The 26,205-nt window shown below is 33.6% G+C and overlaps 1 protein-coding gene and 1 pseudogene across 2 annotated transcripts; both read right to left on the bottom strand.

Moving 5' to 3' along the window:
• Positions 1 to 560: 560 nt before the first annotated feature.
• Positions 561 to 24,915, bottom strand: LOC146940723 (uncharacterized; annotated as a pseudogene). Its single transcript, XR_015030023.1, has 7 exons — positions 24,727 to 24,915; positions 21,742 to 22,081; positions 21,529 to 21,669; positions 14,660 to 15,085; positions 14,445 to 14,585; positions 14,117 to 14,351; positions 561 to 757 (listed from the first exon to the last, which is right to left on the bottom strand). The product of XR_015030023.1 is annotated as an uncharacterized LOC146940723 (transcript).
• Positions 24,740 to 25,583, bottom strand: LOC146940722 (uncharacterized). Its single transcript, XM_085749897.1, has 3 exons — positions 25,272 to 25,583; positions 25,010 to 25,147; positions 24,740 to 24,895 (listed from the first exon to the last, which is right to left on the bottom strand). The coding sequence occupies exons 1-3, from the start codon at positions 25,581 to 25,583 to the stop codon at positions 24,740 to 24,742; spliced, it is 606 nt and encodes a 201-aa protein (XP_085606023.1).
• Between the last annotated feature and the right edge of the window lie 622 nt (positions 25,584 to 26,205).

Below are 26,205 nucleotides of genomic sequence, written 5' to 3'. Positions count from 1 at the left end.
GTTAATATAATCTCAATTATGGTATTATATAATGCATAGATATCCTCTTAACAGAAAGACTAATAGACCTATGCCTATCAAATAGAAAGTGATAATTTTGTTTTTGAGTATGTCATATGTGAGTGTGTTAGAAACTAAACAGGTGTTAAAAAAAACACCTTTTCCTCGAACTCATTTGGGACAGGACGTTAACTCGGACTCGATCCCTATTTCAGTTGTGTCCCTACTCCTGTCTTATCCCTAATTTTGTCTCTATTTTTTCAGGTTAAGGTCGGACCAAACCCAAATAATTCAGGCATGTGCAGCTTAACGGTCTGGGTTGGAATGTGTACACTGCTACTAACTATACAGTTCACCTTTAATTCAAAAACAAATTGCCTCATATATTATTCAATGTTCCATACATTAGAAACAAATGTCTCTTGTCAAATTGAAGCGTAGGATCAAATTCAGACAAAATGAAACTAAAAGCTTCAAATCTTGGAAGTTAATTATTATATAGTCTTATCAAATGTTGGAACGCTCATCCGATTGTACAGATAAGTGACAAACATAAGATGGTGTGAAATAAAATTAAAAGTTACATAAAAAGTCAAAATATCCGAAGATGTTCTAGCACAATATACCATCTACAGAAACGCCAACAGATTTAACTACACCCAGAAGTCTGTTTGTCCACGCTTTCACCCTCATGTCAGCCTAACACAATGAAAACCAGTTTGACAGCAGGTGGATGCAATGCAATGGACATGATTTCCTGCAAAAGGAATAAAGAATTGGTTGAGAGGGTAAACTACAGCAAGCTACTTACTCACAATTCGATTCTGAATTTGAAAATAAATTTCAAACAAATTCCAAGTCACATATGTGAATTTCTTAGTGTTGTTGTTATAGCAACAAACACTTCACCGTTTCAGTCAAAAGGTGTATATCTATAACCTGATTTATCCTTCTTGTATTTAGGGACAACGAAACCTCAACAAGTAATTTCTTCGGTAGACATAGCAGTCGAAACGTCTTAAAATTGTTGTTTTTGGATTTCCAAAATGTTGTATTTGGATTTCCAAATTCTATTATCTATCGAAGTTGTTACTAGGTTGAGTCACGACCAGGTCGCTCTCTTTAAGACGTTTCGTGGCACTGCCAAAAATTGTGCATGGCAGACTATCAACCACACCGCCTCCAGGATAAAACAAGCCCAGCTACAACTGTGCGGTTAACTACTGCACTGTAGAAAACCTTTCGAAAATTACACCCTCAAATATGGTACTAAGACCACTCTTTAATACTGAAACAACTTTAATATGGTATTGTTACCAATCTGTTATGGTGATGACACCACTCAAATATGGTGTTACCACCATTCTAACTTTAATTTCTCCAAAGTATCAATATGGCACTACAGCCATTCAAATATGGTGATACCACCATTTACACTTTTTAATTTCTCCTCAATTAAAATATTGAAAGAATATTTATATACCGTTAAGATCATTCTTAATTCCGACGGGACATTATTATTCCAAAAAGGGACTATGATCTTAATAATACTCTTTATTCCGAAGGGACTTATATTATCAAAAGGACTATGTTTTTAAGACCATTCTTAATTCTGAAGGGACATTCCGAAGAGGGACTATGGTCTTAAGAACACTCTTAATTCCGAAGGGACAGAAAAAAGGAGATGAAGAGAAGAAAGACTCGTCAACACAAGTCAAGAAAGGGAGAAGAGAGAAAGAGTTCCCGACAACTCAATGAAACTCTTTGGTATGTTTTTTGAACTAGGTGAACTCTCCTTTTATAGGGAGAGTTTGTAACTAATTTGGAGAAACTTAAAAATTAAGTAAACTTAAAAATTAAGCAACTCACAGATCAGCTCAAGTAACAAACTAATCAGATAAGTTCAAAAGGAAACAAATCCACTAACGAAGGAAAGATATGAAATTAAGTTGGATTCTCAATCTTATCACAACCAACATAAACTAAAATTATGGGGAGTGATATCCATGAATTAAAAATAATAATTACTATTATTTTCATCATTATCGGGTATTTAAAATTAAATACCACTATTTAAACACTACTAATGTGTGTGTTCTATTTTATGTGAGACCCCCACACTCTATTTTTTCAATTCACACAACACTATATCAAAGTTTAATAACTTGGTGTTTAATCTTCCAACCTTCCAATTTCTTTCCATCTTCACACCAATGTTCCAACAGATATTACCATACAAATTAAAAATAAAAACATCAGATGACAACATGTTACGAAATTCACCAATTTTTGACAATTCTTCATAAATCAGTGGTAGTGGATATGATTAAAATGTATGCGGTCTATGTGAACCTGATCATGACAAAAAAAACACTTCATTCACAGCACAAGAAGAGTGTAACACACTAACACTTCATAAAACTGAGTTAAAAAGGGAACAAAACCCTTAAGATATTATTAGCAAATATCCAAACACAATGGCTGCATATACTTCAACAACTACAAGTCATTCAAAGATAAAAAAGGTGTTACACACCAGAAATACGAGGTTAACAATTTTGACAAAACTAAAGCACTGAAAAACACAACTTTGCTATTGAAAGTTGTCAGAATATGACAGAATATACAAGTACATCTTACACAAGTGAAGGACTTGACAAGAAAAAGAATATTTATTGACAAGAGATGGAAAACAAAGGGATATGAACGGATAAATCAAACACCAAAACTAATTCACCAGAAGAATTCCTTTCAGTTGACAGCAGAACAATTGTATCTAGAAAAAATAAGCTCAACCATCCCGAAAAAAGAAAAATACACGTTGAAACCAAAACAAAAACAAAAAGACATGCATTAGCTAAGTCAAAACTGTAAGCTTCTGTTTCAAGTGTTACAAGAAAATACACGTCGAAACTACAAAAGATTCAAACACATTTATGTAAGCTTTTTTCCCCATCTTTACCCCCAAATAACTCAGAATGTTGAAATGTTAAGCACTTCCTCTTTATTTAACCAAACTCAGAGACTATTCAGAGTGATGTGAGACTAGGTAATGAACAAAAAATTTCAACTGATTAAATCTCTTAATGTTTCCGCAAAGACTGTGTTGTACACGTACTGCAAGGCAGTTCATGGTAACCTGGCTTCAGAGGATGCGGGGGGGTCTGTGTGGCAGTATGAGAGATTCCATTTTGATGATGACAAGGTCCCTCTTGTTGTCATTAAAAAAAAAGGTCCCTCTTGTTGTGTCTGCCGTACATGCACAAGTCAGTGAGATCACTCAGGTTTTTTCTTCTTCTTCTTGACGGATTCAGAAGTTAGTAACCTATGTTGTATGTATGGATGTACCATACTCTTAGAAATTGAGTTGGACCTAACTCGATCATACAAAACCAGCTTGTAGGACCTAACTCGATCATACAAAACCAGCTTGTAAGGTGATAACGATCCCCATTAATAAACTTATGTTCTAGTTTTATCTCAATCACTGTGGGACTCTAAACACCCCCCTCACGCTTAGGGCTGGACATCTGGAGTGTGACCTGAGTGGCGTGATTAGGTAACCTTACAACAGGTGGTCAACAGGTCTTGGATAGGCAGACTCTAATATCATCTTAGAATTTAGATTGCGCCTAACTCAACCCTACAATATCAGCTTGTAAGGTGATGGCTGCCCTCATTCATACTTCTGTCCAGGCCTTATCACATCCAATGGGAACTCTTAACACGTACATTTACATCTATATTTTCTCACTCTTCCCAAAGCTTGGTCGTTTTCATTTTGAATAAACTACATAGGTACGGTTTAATGCATGATTTTGTTAGATGATGCAAAAGTTGTGACATCGCAAATGTGAAATTTGTGGGATATTACTACATAATTTTATCATTCGGTTCAACCGGCTGAACCAAATGAACTATGACTGTGAGGTCTCACCAGCCTGATATCCAATATGGTTTTTAAATTGTATTTATTTATTTGTTCATCATTCGATTCAATCGTGGTTATACCGGTTGAGTCAAATGAACTATGACTTGAGGTCTCACCAGTTTGATGTCCAACATGAGTTTTAAAACGTTAATCTTCTGCTGCGGAGAGATAATTAGCTTTCTGGCCATGGCAGAATAATCAAGCTCCAAAATCCTCCTGATACGCTGCATGATCTGCATACCTGCGACACTATCTGTACAACAATTATTTTAATCGCATAACACTATTTGAGAATCAAAATTAAGCATTACATTCTTAAAACCTCTCTCTCTAGCCACTTGAAGACCTTCAAGAACACCTCCACAACTCTGCAATGTAAGCATTACAACTACCAACAAATTTGGAAAACCCACAATTCCGCCTTCTTGCCCTTGGAATCACATTTATTACACTTATTTCCCTCATGTATGACATGTCCTTGATTTTTTGTAACTTTTCCTTAAATATTACCATCTTAAAGAACAACGGTAATACTATGTCAACTTTCACCGCTCCTTTTCCTCTTATATCCCCACCCGCGGATAAATTTTCAGACATCACCACTTAACTTTAACCATTTCATTGATTCAATTCAATTTGCATCAGTTTCATGGACGGACTCGTCGAAATCAGCATTATCTAGTTTCAATATATCTTCACCTAATACTGCAAACGAGATCCCTTAACAGACGACACCACATCAATTCCTTCCAGCGCCTTAGATAATTTTCTTGGTCGCCGTGGTTTGTTGACCACAGACATGGAATGGACCTAGTACTTGCCTCCCCATTTAAATTGCACTCGTCGTCTCACGGCCCTATGGGCTTTTCTGGACACCGTTCCACATGATGTCCAAATTTACCACATTTGAGACACAAAAGATAAAGACCTTCACAATCCATCTTATATACCCTATCTTTTAATGAAAACACGGCTAGCAAAGGCTTGGGAATATCCACTTCCAACACATACTTCTGTTTTTTTTTTAAGCAAAGTATTCATATCCACTTTAACAATTCTACCAATCCTATTGCCAATAAACTTTAGAACCTTGACATCATAATATTGAATTGGTAATCGTGAAAAATGTGCCTAGACCGCCACCTTGTCAATCTGATCATTCACTAGATTAAATTTAGAACTTCATTCAACCAAGGGTCATCTATTGCTGCTTTATATTGATCTTCCTTTTTGAGAACATGACTTAAAATAGTCATTACTGTGATCTATAATGTTGATAACTCCCTTCCACACCCAAATCGGCTTCAGACGATTCTCCAACGCCTTATGGTCTATCTTCCTCCTCAAAAGTTAAAAATGGCATTGCATGGTTCATGATAAGGCACTTTTTGGTTCAAGCAAAAAAAGTAAATGGCTAAACTAAGGCGTGTCTGGATGGTCTAAAACCAGCTTCTGCTTTTGTTTTAAACTTTAAAATTTAACTTTCTTGTAAAGAAATTGACAGAAGTAATATATTTTTAAGGTAAGGTAAATTCTTAAGTACCCTAAGTTTGGACGGGTACCAGTACTGTAGGTTAAAACATTTGATTTATTTTTAAATAAATTAATACAAAAATATGACATGGCATTACCACTCTGTTCACCTATTTTTAATACAACTATCAAATACAAGTTCAAAAGAACTAAAAACGGTTGCCAACTTAGAATCTCAAAGAATGTTGATTATCCTAGAAAAAAAAAATAATAAAGCAAGGAATAACCTTGTAAGCTAAGACGAAATGATAAATTAATGACAATTAGACGCTGCAATAATATCTAATTCAATATTCAGATATGAAAAGGGAGGAGGAGAGATATCTTATTCAATAAATATTCAGATATCAATAGAGAAGAGAAAGAACAAAAAGGCAAGGTCACATTTATTTAATTTCAAAACCACCATAAGATCTAATGCACAGTTTTCCAGAGCCATCAAAGATAAAAACTAGGCTTAACTACTCTTTTGATACCTTAACTTATTTTTTGGTTTCGTTTTGGTCCCTTAAGTTATTAACGTTACAATTTGGTCCCTTAACTTACTTTTTGGTTTCGTTTTGGTCCCTTAACTATTAAAAGTTTCGTTTTGGTCCCTTAACTTATTTTTTTGTTTCGATTTGGTCCCTTAACTTATTTTTTGCTTTCGTTTTGGTCCCTTAACTTATTTTTTGGTTTCGTTTTGGTCCCTTAACTCTAATACATTCATCCTAACGTAAAGGACCAAAGTGGTTGACGGAGGAAGAGTTAAGGGACCAAAACGAAAGCAAAAAATAAGTTAAGGGACCAAAACGAAACAAAAAAATAAGTTAAGGGACCAAAACGAAACTTTTAATAGTTAAGGGACCAAAACGAAATCCAAAAGTAACTTAAGGGACCAAATTGTAACGTTAATAACTTATGGGACCAAAATGTAACCAACAAATAACTTAAGGGACCAAATCATTAATTAAGCCTAAAAACTATTATATTAAAAACAAAATGCTCAGGGACAATGAGAAGGATGTAACACAGAGAGATCACAATTCTTTTGAGCAAAAGAAAAATTACAGTGATATTACAATTTTTGACAAAAGAAAAATTACTAAAAAGAAAAGGTTTGAAGGTTTCCCTCAAATGTTGTCATAGTTTGCGAGGATATCAAAAATTTATATAGAGGAGTGAGAGCGAGAGACAAACAACTAAACTTTGACCCATGCAACAAATTTACTGGACCTGCGGTGATATATGATGGTCAACACTTTAGTCTGGTTACCATAGTTGTGAAGTGCAGGCACAACAAGTCCAAAGCCATGGGTGCAGGTTGACGAGGTCAAGTAGAAAAACTGGACCATTCTGTTGAAGGTGTGGCCGAGAGGCTTGAGATTCCTGCCACTGGTGATTGTAATTGACAGGGTACTGCAAAATGAATCTTAACGAGAAGCCAAGCCAAGGTACAATACTGACGACTGACAAGTGATGAGGCAAGTTACCAAAAGAACCGTGTGAGTAATACTGATAGGTTCGGTGTACTGAGCAATTGGTTCCTGTAAAATTACGAAAAATGGTTAGGGAGATGAAACAACAGGTCAAAGAGATCAAAGCAAGATGCAAAGTGCGAGAAAATCTATGACAGACTAACAACTAACATACCTAATATGCCAAGTGTGAGGAACATTCTAATAGGATGTGAAGTATTCTATCTTAAGACTATCATATATGATTACTTTTTCACCAAGCAAGGGACTGGAGAAGGAAAATAATATTTACAAAGATGGGGAAAATTGCTAACAAGTGGAAACCAAAAGTAGTAGTTTTACATTGGAAACAATAATTTTCAAACTTTTAAAAAGTTCAATTCACCACTTTCCGACACAATATTTCTATTTTTGTTCTCTTAACCAAGGCCTTAAGGACACTCTTAAGCATTTTCCTAAATAAAATACCGAAATAAACTCAACACGAGAATAACTTTCAATTGACAGCACAAAAATTATAACTGAACAGAAAAAACAAGCTTGGTCACCAAAAAAAGTATAGAGCTAGAGCTGTTGAAGAAAAACACTGCTGAAAAGAGAAGATAGAGAACCCTACTATCAAACCACAAAGGCAATATCATGTTCACTTAATTTTGAAATCAGCTTAAGTTCTAGTGCATTGTCTCAACTCTCAACATTCCAGAAGCATGAAAAATACTCGACATAAATTTAGCAACGACAATAATAATTGACAGAGATTTGAATCAACATTCCAAGCACAATTAAAAAGGGGGAAATGGAAATGCATGAAAAGATCGGTAGCCAGACATGAAACATTGCCGTTGATGTTAAGATTCATAGAATTTAGTATGTTAATTAGGATTAGTTAATAGTTAGTTACAAGTGAGAAGATAACTTGGAGAGCAAGTTACCTAGATAGCTTGGAGAGCAAGCAAGTTAGTTAGGAGTTAGCTCTATAAATAAGTCTCAACTATTGTACTCTTAACATCTTTTTGATCAAAATGTTTCTCTGATAATCTTTTCTCAATCAAAGCCTTATGGCTCTTTTTCATTCCAATTCTCCAAATTCTCATAAACTCAACATGGTATCATCGCCTCGGTTGCGATCTCGGGGATATCCTTCTTCTTCCGCTGCCGTATCGGAGAAATCCTCCGTCGTCGTATCGGAGAAATCTTCTACTTTTCAGCACAAAGAAATCTTCACTGTTCTTTTCGATCCTCCATCTTTTCTAATGACATACTCCATTGTTTGTCATCTATGGAAGAAATCAAAGGTAGAAAAGAAGTTTTCGCCATTACCGCCACTTCGAAAACCACCGCAAGATTCTACAGTTCTTTCAACTGAAGCGGTTTCTTTCAATTTTGGAAGTTTTAATTCAGAAATTGTTCCTATCAAGCCAATCAAATCTGCTATACCAGCAATTGAAGGTTGCAGCATCAAGATTGGTGAAATCTCATGTGTTTTGAATGATCCTGTTTCTGCACCATCAGCATCGTATGCGAACGATCCTGTTTCTGCATCATCAGTATTGAATACAAGTGATTTTTCTAATTCGTTCGATTTCTTATTCGAATCTGTAGCGAATTCAACAAAGATTGTTACGGAAGATCAAGAACCACAGAGTTTTCGAGATCCTTCCGTTGTTTTCAGTTTCGCCATCGCAAATCAATTCAGCGGTGATAATTTCCTTAAGGTTCTAATCAATCTTTTCATGAAGTTTGTTAACATTCTCAGAATTGTAATTTCAGCACCGCCTTGGTTCGCCGGAGGTGATGGTTATTCTCCATTGATTTTCGATCCCGGCGGTGTAACCGTAGTTCATGGTTCAATAAATCTGATTCGTACCTTAACCGTTTTTAATCGTAGTCAATTCATTGTATCTGTTTTCGATACTGGTCAATTCATCTTTTGCTACTGGTGGAAATCTGTGTGGTTTGTTCTTCTCTGTTCGGTTCAGAAGCATTTTTCAGAAGCTATTGGTATCACTCATCAGAAGCGTTTGTCAGAAGCTATTAGGAATCACTCATCAGAAGTGTTTGTCAGAAGCTATTGGAATCACTCATCAGAAGCGTCCTTCAGAAGCTGTTACTCATCAGAAGCATTGATTCAGAAGCTGTTTTCTTTGATTCAGAAGCTGTTTTTTCATCAGAAGCTCTTTCGTTTCAGAAGCTGTATTCTTCAGAAGCAAGTTTAGCATCAGAAGCAAGTTTAGCATCAGAAGCGTTTCAGAAGCATTATCAGAAGCATGTTTCAGAAGGTGTTGTGCAGTTTGTGTTCAATTCAGATTCAAATTTCAGAAGCTTTTCAGAAGCATTCTTTGTTGTTCAGAAGCATACGCTGTTTTGTTGGTTCAGAAGCTGTTTTGTTGGTTCAGAAGCTGGTCATCATTCAGTTGTGCTTTGGTTCAGAAGTTGTTTTGTTGGTTCAGAAGTTGTTTTGTTCACAAGGTTCTGGATTCGTCATGTGGGGCCTGGACATCATCAGCTTTGTTGGGCTACAATCTGAGCCTGCTATGTTTTTCTATCTTTTAAGTCATTTGCTAGTTTACCCCCCTTTTTACCTAGTTACTTCAGTTTGAATAATCATTGTAATTCTCTTGTATTCCAAACTCAAATTGGTGAATTTCCCCATTTTGAGTTTGAGGGAGGCTGTTAAGATTCATAGAATTTAGTATGTTAATTAGGATTAGTTAATAGTTAGTTACAAGTGAGAAGATAACTTGGAGAGCAAGTTACCTAGATAGCTTGGAGAGCAAGCAAGTTAGTTAGGAGTTAGCTCTATAAATAAGTCTCAACTATTGTACTCTTAACATCTTTTTGATCAAAATGTTTCTCTGATAATCTTTTCTCAATCAAAGCCTTATGGCTCTTTTTCATTCCAATTCTCCAAATTCTCATAAACTCAACAGTTGACTTACTACGAAAAAAGATACAAAATGGGGTCGAGTTAGAAGAGCTGATGGGTGGGACTTCATTTCACAATTGTCTCGATAAGTTGTGCGAAAAAGCATTTTCAAACAAGGCTTATAAGTTGTGGCGATGGGGTGTGTGGACTTTTGCATAGGGAAAAAAAAAATACACAACCTCGTAGTCTTTTGTTATAGGGAAAGTTGAAATGTGTGATTTGCATGAAAGCCTTGGTTAAATTGTGACTCAAGGTTATTTGTTTAAATTTACTTAGTTTAATGCATTCTTTCACTTCAGTCTATTTTTTGTTTAAAAAGAAAACAGTTAGCATTGCATGGCTCATAGTGAGGCGCTCTCAACTTTAAGCTAAAAAAAAAGTAACTCTGGTGAAGTCACCAAGAAAAAACACAATGCAACTTCCGAATGAAGTGATGTCGAAGAGAAGGATATAAACAAATATAGAACAAGCAAAATTTTTCTATCAACATACTCCCGTCTCTGTCAAACTTAGGCTTGTCTGGCCTACCGCCAGTTTCTTCTTTTGTTACAATTTTTCATCATTGTGATTGTCTTAACAAAATGATTAGCCTAGAATAGAAGATACAGCATACTAAACATGTAAGTATGCATAATAGAAACATTATTACCATGGTGTGTGGGTGTTAGGTTTTAACGGAACACGACTTGATCAAGGTTCATGCATACTATCACAGACGCGGGCCTGAAAAGATGGAAGGATGAGCGTGGGTAGCATATTCTGGTTTTGGTTTTGCTTTAAAGGTAATTAATAAGTACCAAGAGGAATATGCACACAGGTTGCCTTGATGAGCACATCAAATTCATATTTGACATCCTAAATAAGAGAAGCAAAAATTATAAGAATATTGAAGCTGATGAGTGAAAGAATAAACATAGATATAATATAACAATGGTGGTGAACTAGTTTGGAACCTGATTTTCAGCATTGTATTTCTCCAAAGCAAGCTTAGAATGGAGAGGCGATCATCATCGGTAATGTCCATGGGTTTGTGGAAGTTATTCCACATACATTTGCCAAGGGCTGTGCAGTCCAGAATCAGATTATAACTGAGTGAAACACAATTAAAAGCAAAAGTGACGAGACTTACAGTTATGTTATGAGAGATCTCGAAATACTTGGCCAATGCCTCTTTTGCATCCTATTGTTGTTTGATCAAGGCTTTATTTTATTCTTATAGACAAAGAGCGGACACGCAAAGTAATAAGGATCAGGGTGGCTAGAGAGGTCACTATACACCAGTTCTTCAAATGGTTTTGAATCCCAATCCCATGGTGGTTCCAATTCCGTTTCCGACTCTGATTCCTGTTTCGGTTCTGGCTTCGGTTCCTTTTCCATCTACAATTCAGCCAGAAAGAAGCGTTCTTGCTTTGTCTAGACGGAAGAGGTCAGTCATCTTTATAAGCAAACTTGAGTTTTTAAGTTTGGGTTGCTCTTGCTTTGTTTACAACCCGACAAATCCCAGTTATAATTAGGTGTCCATTTCATATTCATTTCTCACTCAGTCTTAAATTAAGTGTCAATTTAATTATTTTTCTGTAAAAAATTATTTGTCTTACTACAATATCAATACAATATTTATTACTCTTTTTGACTAACATCATTATTTAACGTATTTCAATTATCTAACGATACCACTAACTATAATTAACAAAGTGTTTTAGTACATAAAATATATTTTACCATTAAAATTAACTCTACTACTATAATTAAAAATAAACTATAACACCTAAAATTGAGGAGTCAAGCACAAAAACTCACACATTAATGAGTATTGCAAGTTCAAAACGGAGCTCTAGCAAATGAATACGACGTAGTAATATTGTAGAAGGCGATACCATTAGATTTTACAAAACTGTAGTTGCCCGTCAAATGGATAGTTTTATGATAAAGTTTGCATATAGCACCATACATGATAACATTCGTTAAAATCATTTGAAGTCTAAATATTTTGTATTGCAGGGACAATGTTGCAAAATGTATGCGTGAAAAATTATGGCATCTCAATCAGAACACCTACTGTTACTAGGAACATTAACTGCATTAAAGAGCACCAACCAAACCAAGTGTACCATCATATACTGTACAAAAAGATGTTAAAATTCTATAGCACTAAAAGAATTAAACAAAGCAACCTTCCTAGAAAAATCCAACATCCTTTAAAAGACTGTCTACAAATTCCAACTCTTGTCCAATTATCCCTCTCGGAGCTTCCCTTCATCCGCGACATCTAAAAAACCCACACAGTAGAAAGAAATGTCCGATCAAGAAGATAGAGATTTCAAAATATTAAAAGATACAAATGAAACAAAGTAACAAACAAATATTATATGTAGAAATTAAATAAATGCATATGAAATTGATGCCGCGAATTATGCACTAAGCATAAAATGATACAAATTTGCAGGATCATTTGACTGGAATACTAGAATTCTAGTTATATACCTTATCATTGTAGTAATATGATCAAGACCGACTCTAGAAACCTATTACTATGATAGTTAGTACATCAACAAATAAATAACGTTGCACCCCTTGAGCAAGACAAAAGGACTCAAGTTCCAGTTTTTGTTATTCTTATTTTCAGCAGCTTTTAGGATTATTAGAGAACTTCAAAGGCATAATTTTAGACCGTGGCTTCTATTTGTAAGCAGAGAATCACAACATAGAATAAAGAACTATGAGAAAAGTTTTAGAATTTACTATATGCCTTTAATAAAGGTATCAAAGCAGAAAGGATCAGATTCTAACTCTTGATCCGTTCGGGTCGTAACTAACGAACTAAGCATAAATGGAGTTGAGGGCTGATCGGGTCCTAACTCTCAAATTACATTGATCGGGAGTAAGGATCCAAAAGATTTTTGAAAATCCAAGGGGCATGTGAGCATTTTGAGGGGAAGATATTAGAATGCGTTAATCTATGTCCCACTTTTGAGTTATATATCTTCAAATACCGTGGATGAAAATTCACTAATTTTATATGACCCACTCCACTTTTGAGTTATCTCAACACATCAACAGTCTGAGTGAATTTTCTGTTTACTGACTTCTGATCAATTAATTGGTACTCTTTCAAAATACAGAGTTGAGTCGAATTCAATTGTTTTAAAAACAACAACAATAATGTGATAATAATATCTATCAATTATTTGGATTATAAAACAAATTGCCAAAAATAATCACTATTGCTAATTTTAAAAAACTTAAACCTCTTCTCAACAAATGTCCATGAACACATAAATCGAATCAACGACGTAAGCCACTTGGCCAAGAGATTCCAAAAGAAACATCAAGGCGAAAAAATCTCATGCATTATCTAATCTCTAATAAAAAAATCCAACAGAGCTGAAGTGAATGTTTATACATGTGTTTCATGCATTGTAAAAGGGGGTGGATTACAATGCCTACTTCACGACAAGCTGAATATGATTCTTCTGATTTATTTGATCAAACTAGGAAATTTATCATTTCAACTAACTGGTTACAAAAGAATAGAGAAATAATAGAGAGGGCGGGCGGGGGGTTGTAACTTCCTGGGAATCAGAGAGTGGTTACTACATGTAGTCACCAACAGTCTAGCTATAATGCATTAATTATGTGCCAAACAATGTACTATATTTTCTTTGCCATTAAAAAAAGTTCTAACTTTCTACCTCATAACAGGATGCTTAAGTTGTGACAATTTTCTTTTGTTTGAGGGACAGTTGACATGTGTGATTTCAATGTGATCAATGGTTAAATTCTGGCTCAAGGTTGTAGATTTAACTTATTTTCCTTTTAAAGAAAACAGTGAGCCTTGCTTGTTTTATAGTGAGTCGCCTTCCGCTCATATACACCTGCAACACTTACAGATTCAAGTAAAACACATAATCCAGCTTCCAAACGAAGGAGGACAAGAAGTGATGTTGAAGAAAAAGATATAAACTATTATAGAACTGAATAAATTGATGTTTGTATCATCATACTCTAGTCTCTGATGGAACTCAGGTCTGTCTTGCCTATCCACGTTTCTACTTTTGTTATCAACTATCAATTTCCATCATTGTGATTTAGTTGAAAAGAAATTTGGCAGAAGAATATTGTAATTACATTACCAAACACAAGGTTTAAAAGTACTATAAAGTGTAAACTATTACAAATTTGAAGTCTCTAAGAAAATTGATTAACCTAAAATAGAGCATAGTAAACACTTAAGCATGCATGCTATTATTAAAGTAACATTATTATTACCATGGTGCTTGTGTTAGGTTTTAATGGAACACGACTTGACCTCAGGTTCAGGCTTCGAATTCCAGACGTGGGTCTGAAAAATTGTTGGAGCAGGGCAGTCTGAAGGATCAGCATCGCCGGTAGCATCTTCTGTTTTTGGTTTTGCATAAAAGGTAATGTAGTAATTACCAAAAATAGGAATAGGACGACGGGTTGCCTTGACAAGCTCAAGGAACTCATACATGATATTGGTACCCTAAATTAATAAGATAAACAAAAATTAAGAGTAAGAATAATGAAGCTGATGAATGAAAGATTAAGATATATCAGCGGTGAAGAAGTTTAGAACCTGATTATCACGATTGTACTTTTCCAAAGCAAGTTTTGAGAGTTCAATGAAAAGTTGGTGACGATCATCAATGTTAATAGGTCTGGGAAAGTTATTGCCACATGTATTTGCTAAGCGTGGAATCGGGATAGCATCGAAGGGCTGTGCAGAGTACAGAAACAGATTAAGAGAGTTAAACACAAAATTAAAAGCAAAATTAAAAGAGAGAAACGTACACTTATGTTCTTAGCGGCCTTCAAATACGCATCCACGGCATTTTTGGTATCCTCCTCTTCTTTTCTCATGGCTTTATTCTTGTACACAAATTGCGGACACGCAAAATGAAAAGTACAAGGGTGGTCTTCATACCGGCTTGCGAAATCACTCTCCTTCAGATCTTTCACTGGTATCGATTCCCACCAATACAGATCCAATTCAACTTTTAATTCCGATTCTGATTCTGCTTCCGATTCCGATTCCGATTCCGATTCCGAGTCAGATTCTGATTCCGGTTCTAGTTCATGTTCACATTTCAGGCATTCTTCGCAGTTTTCCTGGTACAACGGTGCATCCAATTCCATCGACATTTGCGAGACAAAACAGAATGAGTCACAATTCACATGTACCGAAATGAAGACTCTATTGCTCTTAAATACGCAAAACTAAGGTGGGTTTGCTTACTTTGGGTTGGTCTTACTTTGTGTATGACCCCACCCAGTAACAAGTCCTACTCCTACCTAGATTTTTTCTATGTTTTGTCAATCATATCGTACTTCCTCGTCTCCTTATTATAAAAAAACAATTAATTTTTTTGATTTATTGTGTGAGTGATGTATTTAGTCTATATTTCTAATAAGATACATTAATTATTCTATTAACATAAAAAGTCAACTTTTTCTTATAATAAGGATATTATTTTTCTAAATAATTAACATATGATTCTTCTAAATAAAAATTACGAATGATAGATATTTTAGCTAATAAAAATTTTGCGAATATTTTCCTTCCTTCCTTCATCCTTAAAAAAAAATTGCGAATTTTTTTTTCAAAAATAAAATAAAATATAACAAATAAAAATTAGAGTAAACTATAATATCATCCCCTCAAAGATGCTTGAATTATACTCCGAGTGTTAACATATAAATTTCTCTTCCCTCTTATTCAAAACATATTAGAAAATATTTCACTCATCTCTTAAATTGCATTCTATTCCCCTCTTATGTTAAAATCTACGATTTACTCCCTTAATATTTTTTTTTTAATTTCAAATAATCTAGCAAAAAAAAATCTTACACATTTCAAAGAAAAATAGTATTGAGGGTCCATTTTAATACAATCAAAATCTAACATGTAGTTTTAAACCCTATTATAAAATATGAAATAACTAAAAATAAAATAAAAATATGTGAAAAATTACAAAAGTCGATTAAGTATTGTTATTTAAAAGTGAAATTTATCCAAATTATAAAATTAATAAAAAATATTTAAATTTAATTATCATTAACATTTAAATTATAAAGAAACGAATGTATTTTTTTTCTAAATGGTGATTCCAAATTAGTATATATTATAAAAATATTTATTTATTGTTTCAAAAAATATATATTTATTCATGTTAAAATAGAGTGTAGTGCATATTTAATAATTAAGGAAGAGAGTTGTAATTCAAACATCTCATAGAGGAGGGGAAGTATAAATTTTACTTTTGAAGGGAGGGGAATGTATATCATAAAAGGAGAGAGGAGTGCAATTCAAGTTTTTCTTAGAAGAGGGGGAGTGTAATTTACTCTAAAAATTAATCAAAAAATACATATTTTTTTTTTAATTTGATAATACATATATTAAATCAATTAATTTAAATTACTAAATTCTAAATGTTTAAACATTTATAATTTAAATTTAATAATACATTTTTTTAGTTTAAATTAATAAATTTAAATCACTAAAATCTAGATAATTAATTATCAATTGATATACTTTATACTTTTTGTTATGAATTATGTCATTTTACATTCATCAATTAGTTGAAACGTTGATTTTATCTAACACTTCAATAAACTTATCAGCTATAAGTTATCAACCGTCAACTAACCGCTATCAACTATAAACTATCAATCATCAGTCATCATATATAAATTAAAAATTATCAACTATCCGTTATTTTTATCAAAATTATTTTATCAACAAACATTTTTGTTTGTGAAAGTGTACTGCACCGTCAAACTAATCCCATAATTAATTAAAATTATTAAAAACTTCTCAAAGATTACTTTCGTTAGCTTTACTTCCAAAATGTCAATCAATCCTTCATCAAATATGTTTGTTTTTTTAAGAAGCCTCATCTAATATGTTAATGTGTCTTTCTATCAAAAAGAATAAAATAAGTTAACGTACGTATCTTTCAATTTTTCTCGTGAGCATGACCCCCTCAATGTTGTTTTGTTTTTATTTTAGAAAGAACGACCCCTCCACGTTGTTGGTAGGAGATAAAAAACGATAGATTTACTCAAGTCAAATACATCATTTCGTTCTCTATAAGAAAGTGTAACTTTAGAAATCCTACTCCTCTCTCTACAAATATTTCCATTTTGTTATTGTTTTGGTTGGCGAACTCATGGATTCTATTGGATTTACTAGTTTTTTTTTTTTCAATCCACAAATATTACTAAAGCATAACCCACATAAGATACCCAAGGCTAGCTGGAAAACAAAATACCGAGCAAATATTGATTGGATTATTAAATAAAGGATAATGAAAGTGATGGAGTCCCTTGAACTATGGAAGGAGAAATTTTATGATTTATAGTTGTGGAGGATGGCGATGTATAATGTTGTCTTTTAGGTCTATGTTGATGATTTTTTTCATTTGAAATTGGGGTGATGATATTTTTTGAATGTGATTTAATTTACTGTTTGAGGGAGGACGTGTTACAAAATAAGTATGAGGGTTCATAGTGATTTGAAATTTAGATTTGGGGAGTTGTAAAATGTGGGAGTTCATTTTTTTTTAAGAAATCAAAATGAGATAAATTACCACAAGGTGTTTCCACTCGCACAAGACGTGCAAAAGAAAGAAACACCACAAATATTTACACAGTACAACAGCCGGTTACAAGAAACACCAACCTGGAATTAAAACAATTACCTAAGAGCACCCATACAAAGCAAAGGGTTTTTCCACCAATCTAAGTAATTATAAACAAAATCCACCTGTTTAGACTTCAACCAAAGAAATGAATGAAGTTTAATTCTATCAATGAGCACATAAGGAACAATTACCGTATCTTGGAATATACGGTTGTTCCTTTCTTTCCAAATCACCCAAATTGTTGCAAACCATATTATCCTAAAATATAAATGAGAAACTCTTGGCATGGCAGCCATATTGGTAAACTCAATAAAATGTGCTCGAAGCTCACCAGGAGGCGCAGATGAAATACCTAGCCAGATTTGCAAAGCATAATGAAAATTTATAATGATTGGCTCAAGGTCTCTACTATCTCTACATTTTTCCCATGTCTTTTCCCCTCTAATTCATCTTTGCCAATAGGTTGATAAAAAGTTTCTACAGGTCTTCTAGGACCTACAAAAACCCCTGTCATTTTCAGCCACCAATAGAAAATTCAGGTCAGTTAATTTAACTACCACGTCGCAAATGTATTAATTAATTTACTTTTATAAGAGTACAGGAGATTACGTTTTCTTGCCAGACAACATGTAAATGTTAATTTTTTTTTCGTAATATAATACACACATATATAAACAGCCTAAGTATTGATTGATTAATGAAAAAGCCTAAGAAATGACCATCAGAAATATCCTACTTTTTTTCTCCCAAAAGCAAACTCAATATCATTAATCAATAGTTAGTTGCTCAATACAAGATGCTATGAAATCAAAAATACTGTGACTAGTATAAATGACTATCTTAGAAAAAGGATGTGGGAAATCATATTCGCTTGGCACCGTACAAATTTAACCACAGTTGAAATTATTGAATACAAGGCTCCTAATATAAGAATCAATGGGACCAAACACGGATACAACCCCCCTTATTTGCAAGGATGACATTTAGAAGAATTTTTAGTCACTCTCAAATATGACATGATGACCTCCCAAGCTTTGAATCCAAATTTACGGTGTCTTGATCTATCAAATCTCTTTCATAGCTTGAATTCATTTATTGTTACATTCTTTTTGTCAACACATTCATTCTCATAGAAACTTTATTGTCAGTTTTTACTGGGTCTAAAATATCATACATTTTTCCCTCTATAGAATCCGCCAATGTTGATAACTGAAATACAATTCAAGCGTCCCAGTGGATTGATTACACAAACAAGCTATTTTTCCAGGTAATAATTTAAAAATGATTTTATAATCAAAATTTTTAAAATTCTTGAAAAACTAGACCTTTGGGCAATAACCAATTGAACATAATCAAAGGCAAGAGGATAATTGAATTTAAGTACGTCTGAAAAAAATGTTGGATGCTTCAGTTACCGTGAGAATATATTAGAATGCATTCATTTATGTTCATATTATCCTCAAAGATGGTTGATGAATTTTTACTACTTTAATATGACCCACTTTTGATTTAACACATAATGACATCAACAGAAGTGAATTTTCGACTTCATACCAGCTTATTGGTACTCTTCTAAAAAACAGAGTTTGGTTGAATTCACTTGTTTTAAAAACAGTAATAATAGATATCAATGATTTTAATTCTATCACAAATTGCCCCAAATAATTACTATTGCTAAAACTGAAAAAACTTAAACCTCTTCTCAACAAATGTCTATGAACACTTGGATCGAATTAGCAATGTAAGCCACTTGTCCACAAGATTCCAAAAGAAACAAAAAGGAAAAACCCTCGAAATGTTATGGCACAATATACCCTCTACAAAGTTACTGTCAAATTTAACCACTGTCTATGTTTGGCCAACTCATTAAGTCAGTAGGGAAAAACACAATGCAGCTTCCATATGATGCGCAATAACAATAATAGAATGATGTATCTATCAACATACTCTAGTCTAGTTTCTTTGTTTCCGCTTGCTAACTTCAATTTTTCATAAAAGTGAATTTCATGAAGGAAAACGAAAAACTGGTTGAAGCTTATTATAAATAACAAATTTAAAGGAACTATGACCTATTAGCATTTATAAATCTCCAAGAAAAGATTAAACTTGCCATGATGATGTATCTGTTAGGTAGGCTTCATGGCACATGATTTGACCACAGGTGGCTCAGACCTCTTGTTCCAGACTTGTGCCTGGAAAGTTGTAACAGGGCAGCAGTTGTGAGGATCTTGTTCTTCTTGTGCTTGAAAGGTATTGTGAGAAACATTCTACCAAGATGTGAAGTCTTCTAACACAAGACTATCATATACAACTACTATTTAACCAAGCAAAGGACTAGACAACTAACAGACGTAATATGCTAATTGTGAGAAACATTCTACCAAGATGTGAAGTATTCTATTTCTAACATAAGACTATCATATACAACTATTATGTAACCAAACAAAGGACTAGACAACGAAAAAATATTGACAAAGATGGGAAAAAGTGAGATGAACATATAAATAAAATGCCAAAATAAATTCAACAGGCTAATAACTTCCAATTGACAGCCTAGAAATTGTACTGAACAGAAAAACAAGCACGTCAACCCAAAAAAACAAAAGAGCTAGAGCCGTTAAAAAATATTTCTACAAACACGGCTTGAGAGTTGAGACCGAATGACAAAAGAAGACCAGTGCATGCCAATTGGAATTTAAACTGCATTAAACTTCGACAATTTGACACAGTGCCACGAAGCAGTTATGGATGGAGCGAGATTTAACAATCGTGCTTCAATAAGAAACAGAAAAAATACATTTTAAAATAAGGTTTATAAGATATGGAAAATTGGAGTCGAATGTAGATGAATGTTTTGCCAAAGATTAAAAATACAAAATGACATGGTCTTTTGTTTGAGGGTGTGGCTTACAGGCTTGGTTAAATTGTTGCAAAAGATTATTTCTAACTTATATATAACACAATAATAGTATAAACCAATTATGTAACTTGTACTATTAAAATGACTATACTAACATACTAACATTTGTCATTCAAAAAAAAAAATCAAATGATAAATATGATGTGATATCCACAATCTTTGACTATTCTCCACAAGTCAGTGGTAGTGGATAACATAAAAAATTATATAGCCCTTTGTGAACCTAATTATGCCAAACAAAAAAAAATTCACTTATAGCAGAGGAGAAGTGTAAAAACTGCATTAGTGGAGTTAAAAAGGGAACAAAATCCTCCAAAAAAAATTTGAAGCAGACATTCAAACACAATGGTTTCATATACTTTAGCTGTTTAGCAACAACAAATCATTCAAATATGAAGGTATTATAAAAACAAAATGCTTGGAGACAAAGGCAAGCCAAGGATGTGAGGTAACAATTTCGACAAAAGTAAAATGACTAAGAATCACAACATTTCTCTGGAAATTGAGTAAAAAAAAAACCAGTGGACATTTGCACATGGATGAAAATTACATAACCAAATTGTCTTTTGTTTGAAGGACAGTTAAAATGGGTGATTTGCATGTCAGGCTTGGTTCAAATGGGTTATTTATTTAACTTATTTGTGTTAATGTCTTAATTCAGTACAGTTTATTTTAAAGAAAAGGGTCAGCATTCCGTGGCTTATAGTGAGGGTGCAAAAAATGGCCAACTCATAGTTTCTCATGAAGTCATAGTTCCTTTGAAATTGTATTTGAAATTGTTTTTTATAATAAGCTTCAACCAGTTTTTTTTTTTTTCCTTCATGAAATTCACTATTATGAAAAATTGAAATTAACAATAATAGAATGTATCCGAATGATGTTTCTATCAACATTCTCTACTCTAGTTTCTTTGTTTCCGCTTGCTAATTTCAATAAGGAACTATGACCTGTTAGCATTTATAAATCTCCAAGAAAAGATTAAACATGATGTAAATTCATGATATTAATGCAACACTATTACCATGATGATGTACGTGTTAGGTAGGCTTCATGGCACATGACTTGACCTCAGGTGGCCCAGGCCTCTTGTTTCATACTTGTGCTTGGAAAATTATAGCAGAGATGTTGGAAGGATTTTCTTGTTCTTGTTCTTGTTCGTGTGCTTGAAAGGTAATGTAATACATACAACCAGGTCTCCAGGTTGTCTTCACAATGTCAATAAACACAAAATTTGCACCCTAAATCAGGAGAAAAATTAGTTCAAACAAACGTATATGCATATATATAATAATTCTTGTAATTTGTTGAACCTGGTTCTCAGCATTGTACTTGTCTAACACAAACTTGCAGAGGGGAGTGAGTTCAAGGCAAAGATCATCGGTTAAGTCGATGGGTACAGCACTGCAATGTAGAATCTGAGCCTTATTCTTATACGTAAATCGCCCACACATAAACATAAAAGGCTTAATGTCATCGTCATACATAAAGAAGTCACTAATCTCAAGATCTTCAACGCGTTTCAATTCCCATTCATATTTCTTTCTCCGTTTCGGTTGCAATCCCGTTACAGGTTGATTCCCTTTTTCATCACAGTTTTCCGGAGAAGGTTGGGTGACGCCGGGCGAAACCGTATTGAATTCCATCGACATTCTGTAACACGGAAGGAAGGAGAGAATAAAAAATAACGTATACCTACCCTTACACGAAGACACCAATTCTCTTTATTACTCCCTCCGTTAATAAGAAAGAGAGTCAAAAAATATTGCCCTAAAATAAATGACTCAGTTGATCCTGTCACATACATCGATTGCATATATTGTATCTTTAATATTTTTAATTTTATTTTAGAAAAAATTGTGAAAATTTAATATTTTAAAAATATTCATCGAGATGAATCTAACAAGATCTTATATGATATTATTTATCTTCGTATATTAATAAAAAAAATATGATCAAAGTTTGTCAGGTCAATATTACATACTATCAAATAGATCATCTATTATACGAAGAAGGGAGTACCATCTAAGGTGTGTTTGGATGAGTAAACAACATATATGTATATTATAAATATAAAAGAATATTAAAAATTTAAAATAAATAATCATATAATATTTCAATCACACTTAATTTATTTTAAAATACATTTAATACTATCCATAATTTTACATATAATACGATCAAGACAAATTAACAACAGAAAGAATATGGTAATTGTGAGAAACATTATAACAAAATGTAAAGTATTCTAAAATAAGACTATCATATAAAACTACTAGTTCACCAAGCAAGGAACTGGACAAGGAAAAAGATATCGACAAAGAAGGGAAAAAAGTGTGATGAACCTATAAATAAATGCCAAAATAAATTCAACAGGCAAATAAATTTCAATTGACAGCCAAGAAGTTGTATCTGAACAGAAAAAACATGTCCAGACAGGCAGCCACCCAAAAAAATTAAAGATCTAGAGCTGTTAAAAAATACTTCTGAAAACATAGCTAGAAACCTAATGACAAAAGAAGACCAATGTGTTCCAGTTGGAATTTAAACTGCATTAAACTACAAAATTTTGACACAGCATTTTGAAGCAGTTATGGTTGGAACTAGATTTAATAATCGGGCTTCAATTAGAAACAGGGAAAATGCATCTTAAAATAGAGTTAACAAGATATGGAAATTTGGTGTAGAACGCAGATAAATATTTCGCCAAAGAATAAAAATACAAAATGACGTGGTCTTTTGTTTGAAGGAGATGATGGTTCTCAAACGTTAGAAACCCATCAATGCTATTTAAGATCTCAAAATGACAAGCATAAGTGCCACGAGATAGTCTGAAATGACACAAGACACATGAGGTTATAACATCTCAAAATGTTCTAGCAAATATACGATATAGTACATAAACACGACCACGTTTAATTTAATTAACTACATCCAGAAGTGTGTCCTGGCCTACTTTCACCCCATGTTTCTAATACAACAAAAACCAGATTAATGAAAGGAAGACTCAAGTGGATGCAGTGGACATACACTGGGAATATATCATTGTGATTAATGAAGGTAGGCTTAAACATTACATGTTTCCAAATTATGATTCCAAATTCCAAAAATCAAGATACAATCATTAACGAGCCATATCCCAAATAAGATACTAGTACAATCAAAATGACTCAAGATCAAGAGAATTCAAATAAAAAAGGGGATATAAGGTTGGATTGATGTTCAGGGTAGGAGAGTTAATGAGTATAGTGTTAAGGAGGTTGAGGGTTCTACACTTCGATTTCTATCCCAACCCACAACATAGCATACTATCATTTGTCATTCAAACAAAATCAAATAAAAAATATGCTGTAAAATCATAAATCTTTCACAATTCTCCATAAAAAAAATGGTTGTGGATACGAAAAAATTTATACAACCATAACCTTATCATACAAAAAAAGGCATTCCTTCATACCAAAAGAAAGGTGTGAAACACCCAAGCACAATGGTTGCATATATACTTTAAACAACAACAAAAAATTCAAAGATAAAGGAGTTATAATAACAAAATACATGGGAAAATACTTGCAAGCCAAGGATGTAATACCAGAAAAGTGAGGTTACAATTTCGACAAAGTAAAATGACAAAAAGTACGAATTTTCTCTCGATTGAAAGACATCCAAATATGCCAGACAATCAGATACTAGTACTGCTCAGTGTTTACCCGGATGAGGGACTGTATAAGGAAGGAAAAAAATATTGACAAGAGATGGAAAACAGTGTGATATGGACATATAAATAAAATACCAAAATAAGTTTAGTAGAAAAATGTCTCAGTTACAATGACAGCACATCAATTGTATCGAAAACAGAAAAAATCAGTGTTCCATGTATTCAGCAAGGTGCAATTGCTAACTCTGGTGAGGTAAGTAGCAAAAAACACATGCAATTTCCAAATCAATAGTGAATTCAGTTGCAAAAAAACACAATGCAATTTCCAAATGAAGTGCAGCAATAAGCAGTGTAGAAGAAAATGATAATACAACTGATTCACAATTTCCAAATGATGTTTTTATCAACATTCAACATACTATACTCTAATATCTTTGGATTTAGGCTTGGAAACAGCTGGTTTCCGCTTATGAACTTCTATTTTAAATAATTGTAAAATGGCTGAAGCTTATTATAAATACCAAAGTCAAATATAATTTTAAAGGAACTGTAAACTAATCTCCAAGCATATTGATTAAACATGATATGAAAGATTAAACAGGATGAAAGCATGCATAAGATTAATGCAGCATTATCATATTACCATGGTGCGAGTGTTAGGTTTTGATGGCACATGATATGACCTCAGACTCAGACACAGGCCTCTTTTTCCAGACTTGTGCCTGGAATGTTGTAACACGGCAGCAGTTGGGAGGATCTTGTTCTTTTGCTTGAAAGGTAATATAATACATACCACCAGGTCTCCAGGTTGTCTTCACAATGTCAGCTAACACTAATAATTAAGAAGAATACTTAATTATTTGATCAATGAATGAGTAAATATGCTGTAATCATCATAAGTTTACTCTAAAAAGTATTGAACTTGCCTGATTCTCAGTATTGTATTTCACCAACGCAGCCTCGCAGAGGGGAGTGAGTTGAAGGCGAAGATCATCATTGATGGGAAGGGGTACTATACAACCAACTAATCCTGCAATTCTCGGAGGGGTGATAGCATCAAAATTCTGTCCAGAAACAAAATTAAGTAAGAGATTATTATTATTGTATTACAAGTGAAACATGAAATTGAAAGCCAAACGAAAAACGGAAAGCAAAATGAGATAGATAGATAGATATATAGATACGTACACTTAGGCCGCGACGGAGCTGTTTGTACTCAGCCATGGCGACTTTAATCTCCTTATCTTTTTGAATCTGAGCCTTATTCCTATACTCGAAGCGATCACATTTAAATATAAGAGGCTCAATGTCATCGTCATGCACAGAGCAGTCACTAATCTCAAGGTCTTTAACGCGTTTCGATTCCCATGCATGTTTAAGTTGCCGTTTCGGTTCCAACTTCAGTTCCGGTTCCGGTTTCAGGCACTTCCCTCTTTCATCGCAGCTATCCGGGGCAGGTCGGATGACGCCGAACAAACAGGTATCGGATCCCTTCGACATTCTGCAAAAGGGAAGGAAAGAAGAGTCCCAATTCACATTCACATACACCTAACCCTGATGAACACGCAATTCCTATTGGTGTTTGTTTGAGGGTTACAAAATTTATTCCCTGGTATTCATTTTCTCAGGAATGTGAAGATGAAAATTTTATTCTCAGAAAAATATAGGAAAAAGTGTTTGGTTAATTGTTTAATTCCTGGGAACTTTTTTTAAAATAATTTCAAGGAATAGGTAAAATATGTTTGACTTGGAATGTAGAATCCTGGGAATGAACGTTATAATTACAGAAATACCCCTATTGTAAAAACCATCTTCTTTACATTCCAGGTTGCAGGTAAACTGTACAAGTTACAAACCAATTGCTTCCGAAGGAACGTAATTGCAATAATGAATAAATGTAAATGGAAGAAGGAACGTAATTGCGATTATAGGGACGTAATTTTCTTGATGATTGAAATGATAGTACAATGCTTAGATATTTTAAAGTTTGAAGGCCTGAAGTTACTTTCAATTGATTAATGTCGAGTAATTCATTCAATTTAATAGCTAATTCAATCATCAAGACATTTGTATCAATATAATTTGACAAATAATTTAATTTAAGCATATCAATAATCAATAA

The sequence above is a fragment of the Medicago sativa genome, chromosome 3 (assembly GCF_051527215.1).
Source record: "Medicago sativa cultivar Bolivia chromosome 3, Bolivia_mono, whole genome shotgun sequence".
Classification (NCBI taxonomy): domain Eukaryota; kingdom Viridiplantae; phylum Streptophyta; class Magnoliopsida; order Fabales; family Fabaceae; genus Medicago; species Medicago sativa.
This window is presented reverse-complemented; position numbering and strand designations above follow the sequence as displayed.

Excerpts from the sequence above, each read along its gene's own strand:
- LOC146940722 (XM_085749897.1), bottom strand. The coding sequence starts at position 25,583 with ATGTCGAAGGGATCCGATACCTGTTTGTTCGGCGTCATCCGACCTGCC. Across the intron at positions 25,148-25,271 it reads AGCTCCGTCGCGGCCTAAGT|AATTTTGATGCTATCACCCC; the intron begins GTACGTATCTAT and ends GTTTCTGGACAG. Across the intron at positions 24,896-25,009 it reads AATACAATACTGAGAATCAG|ACAACCTGGAGACCTGGTGG; the intron begins GCAAGTTCAATA and ends GACATTGTGAAG.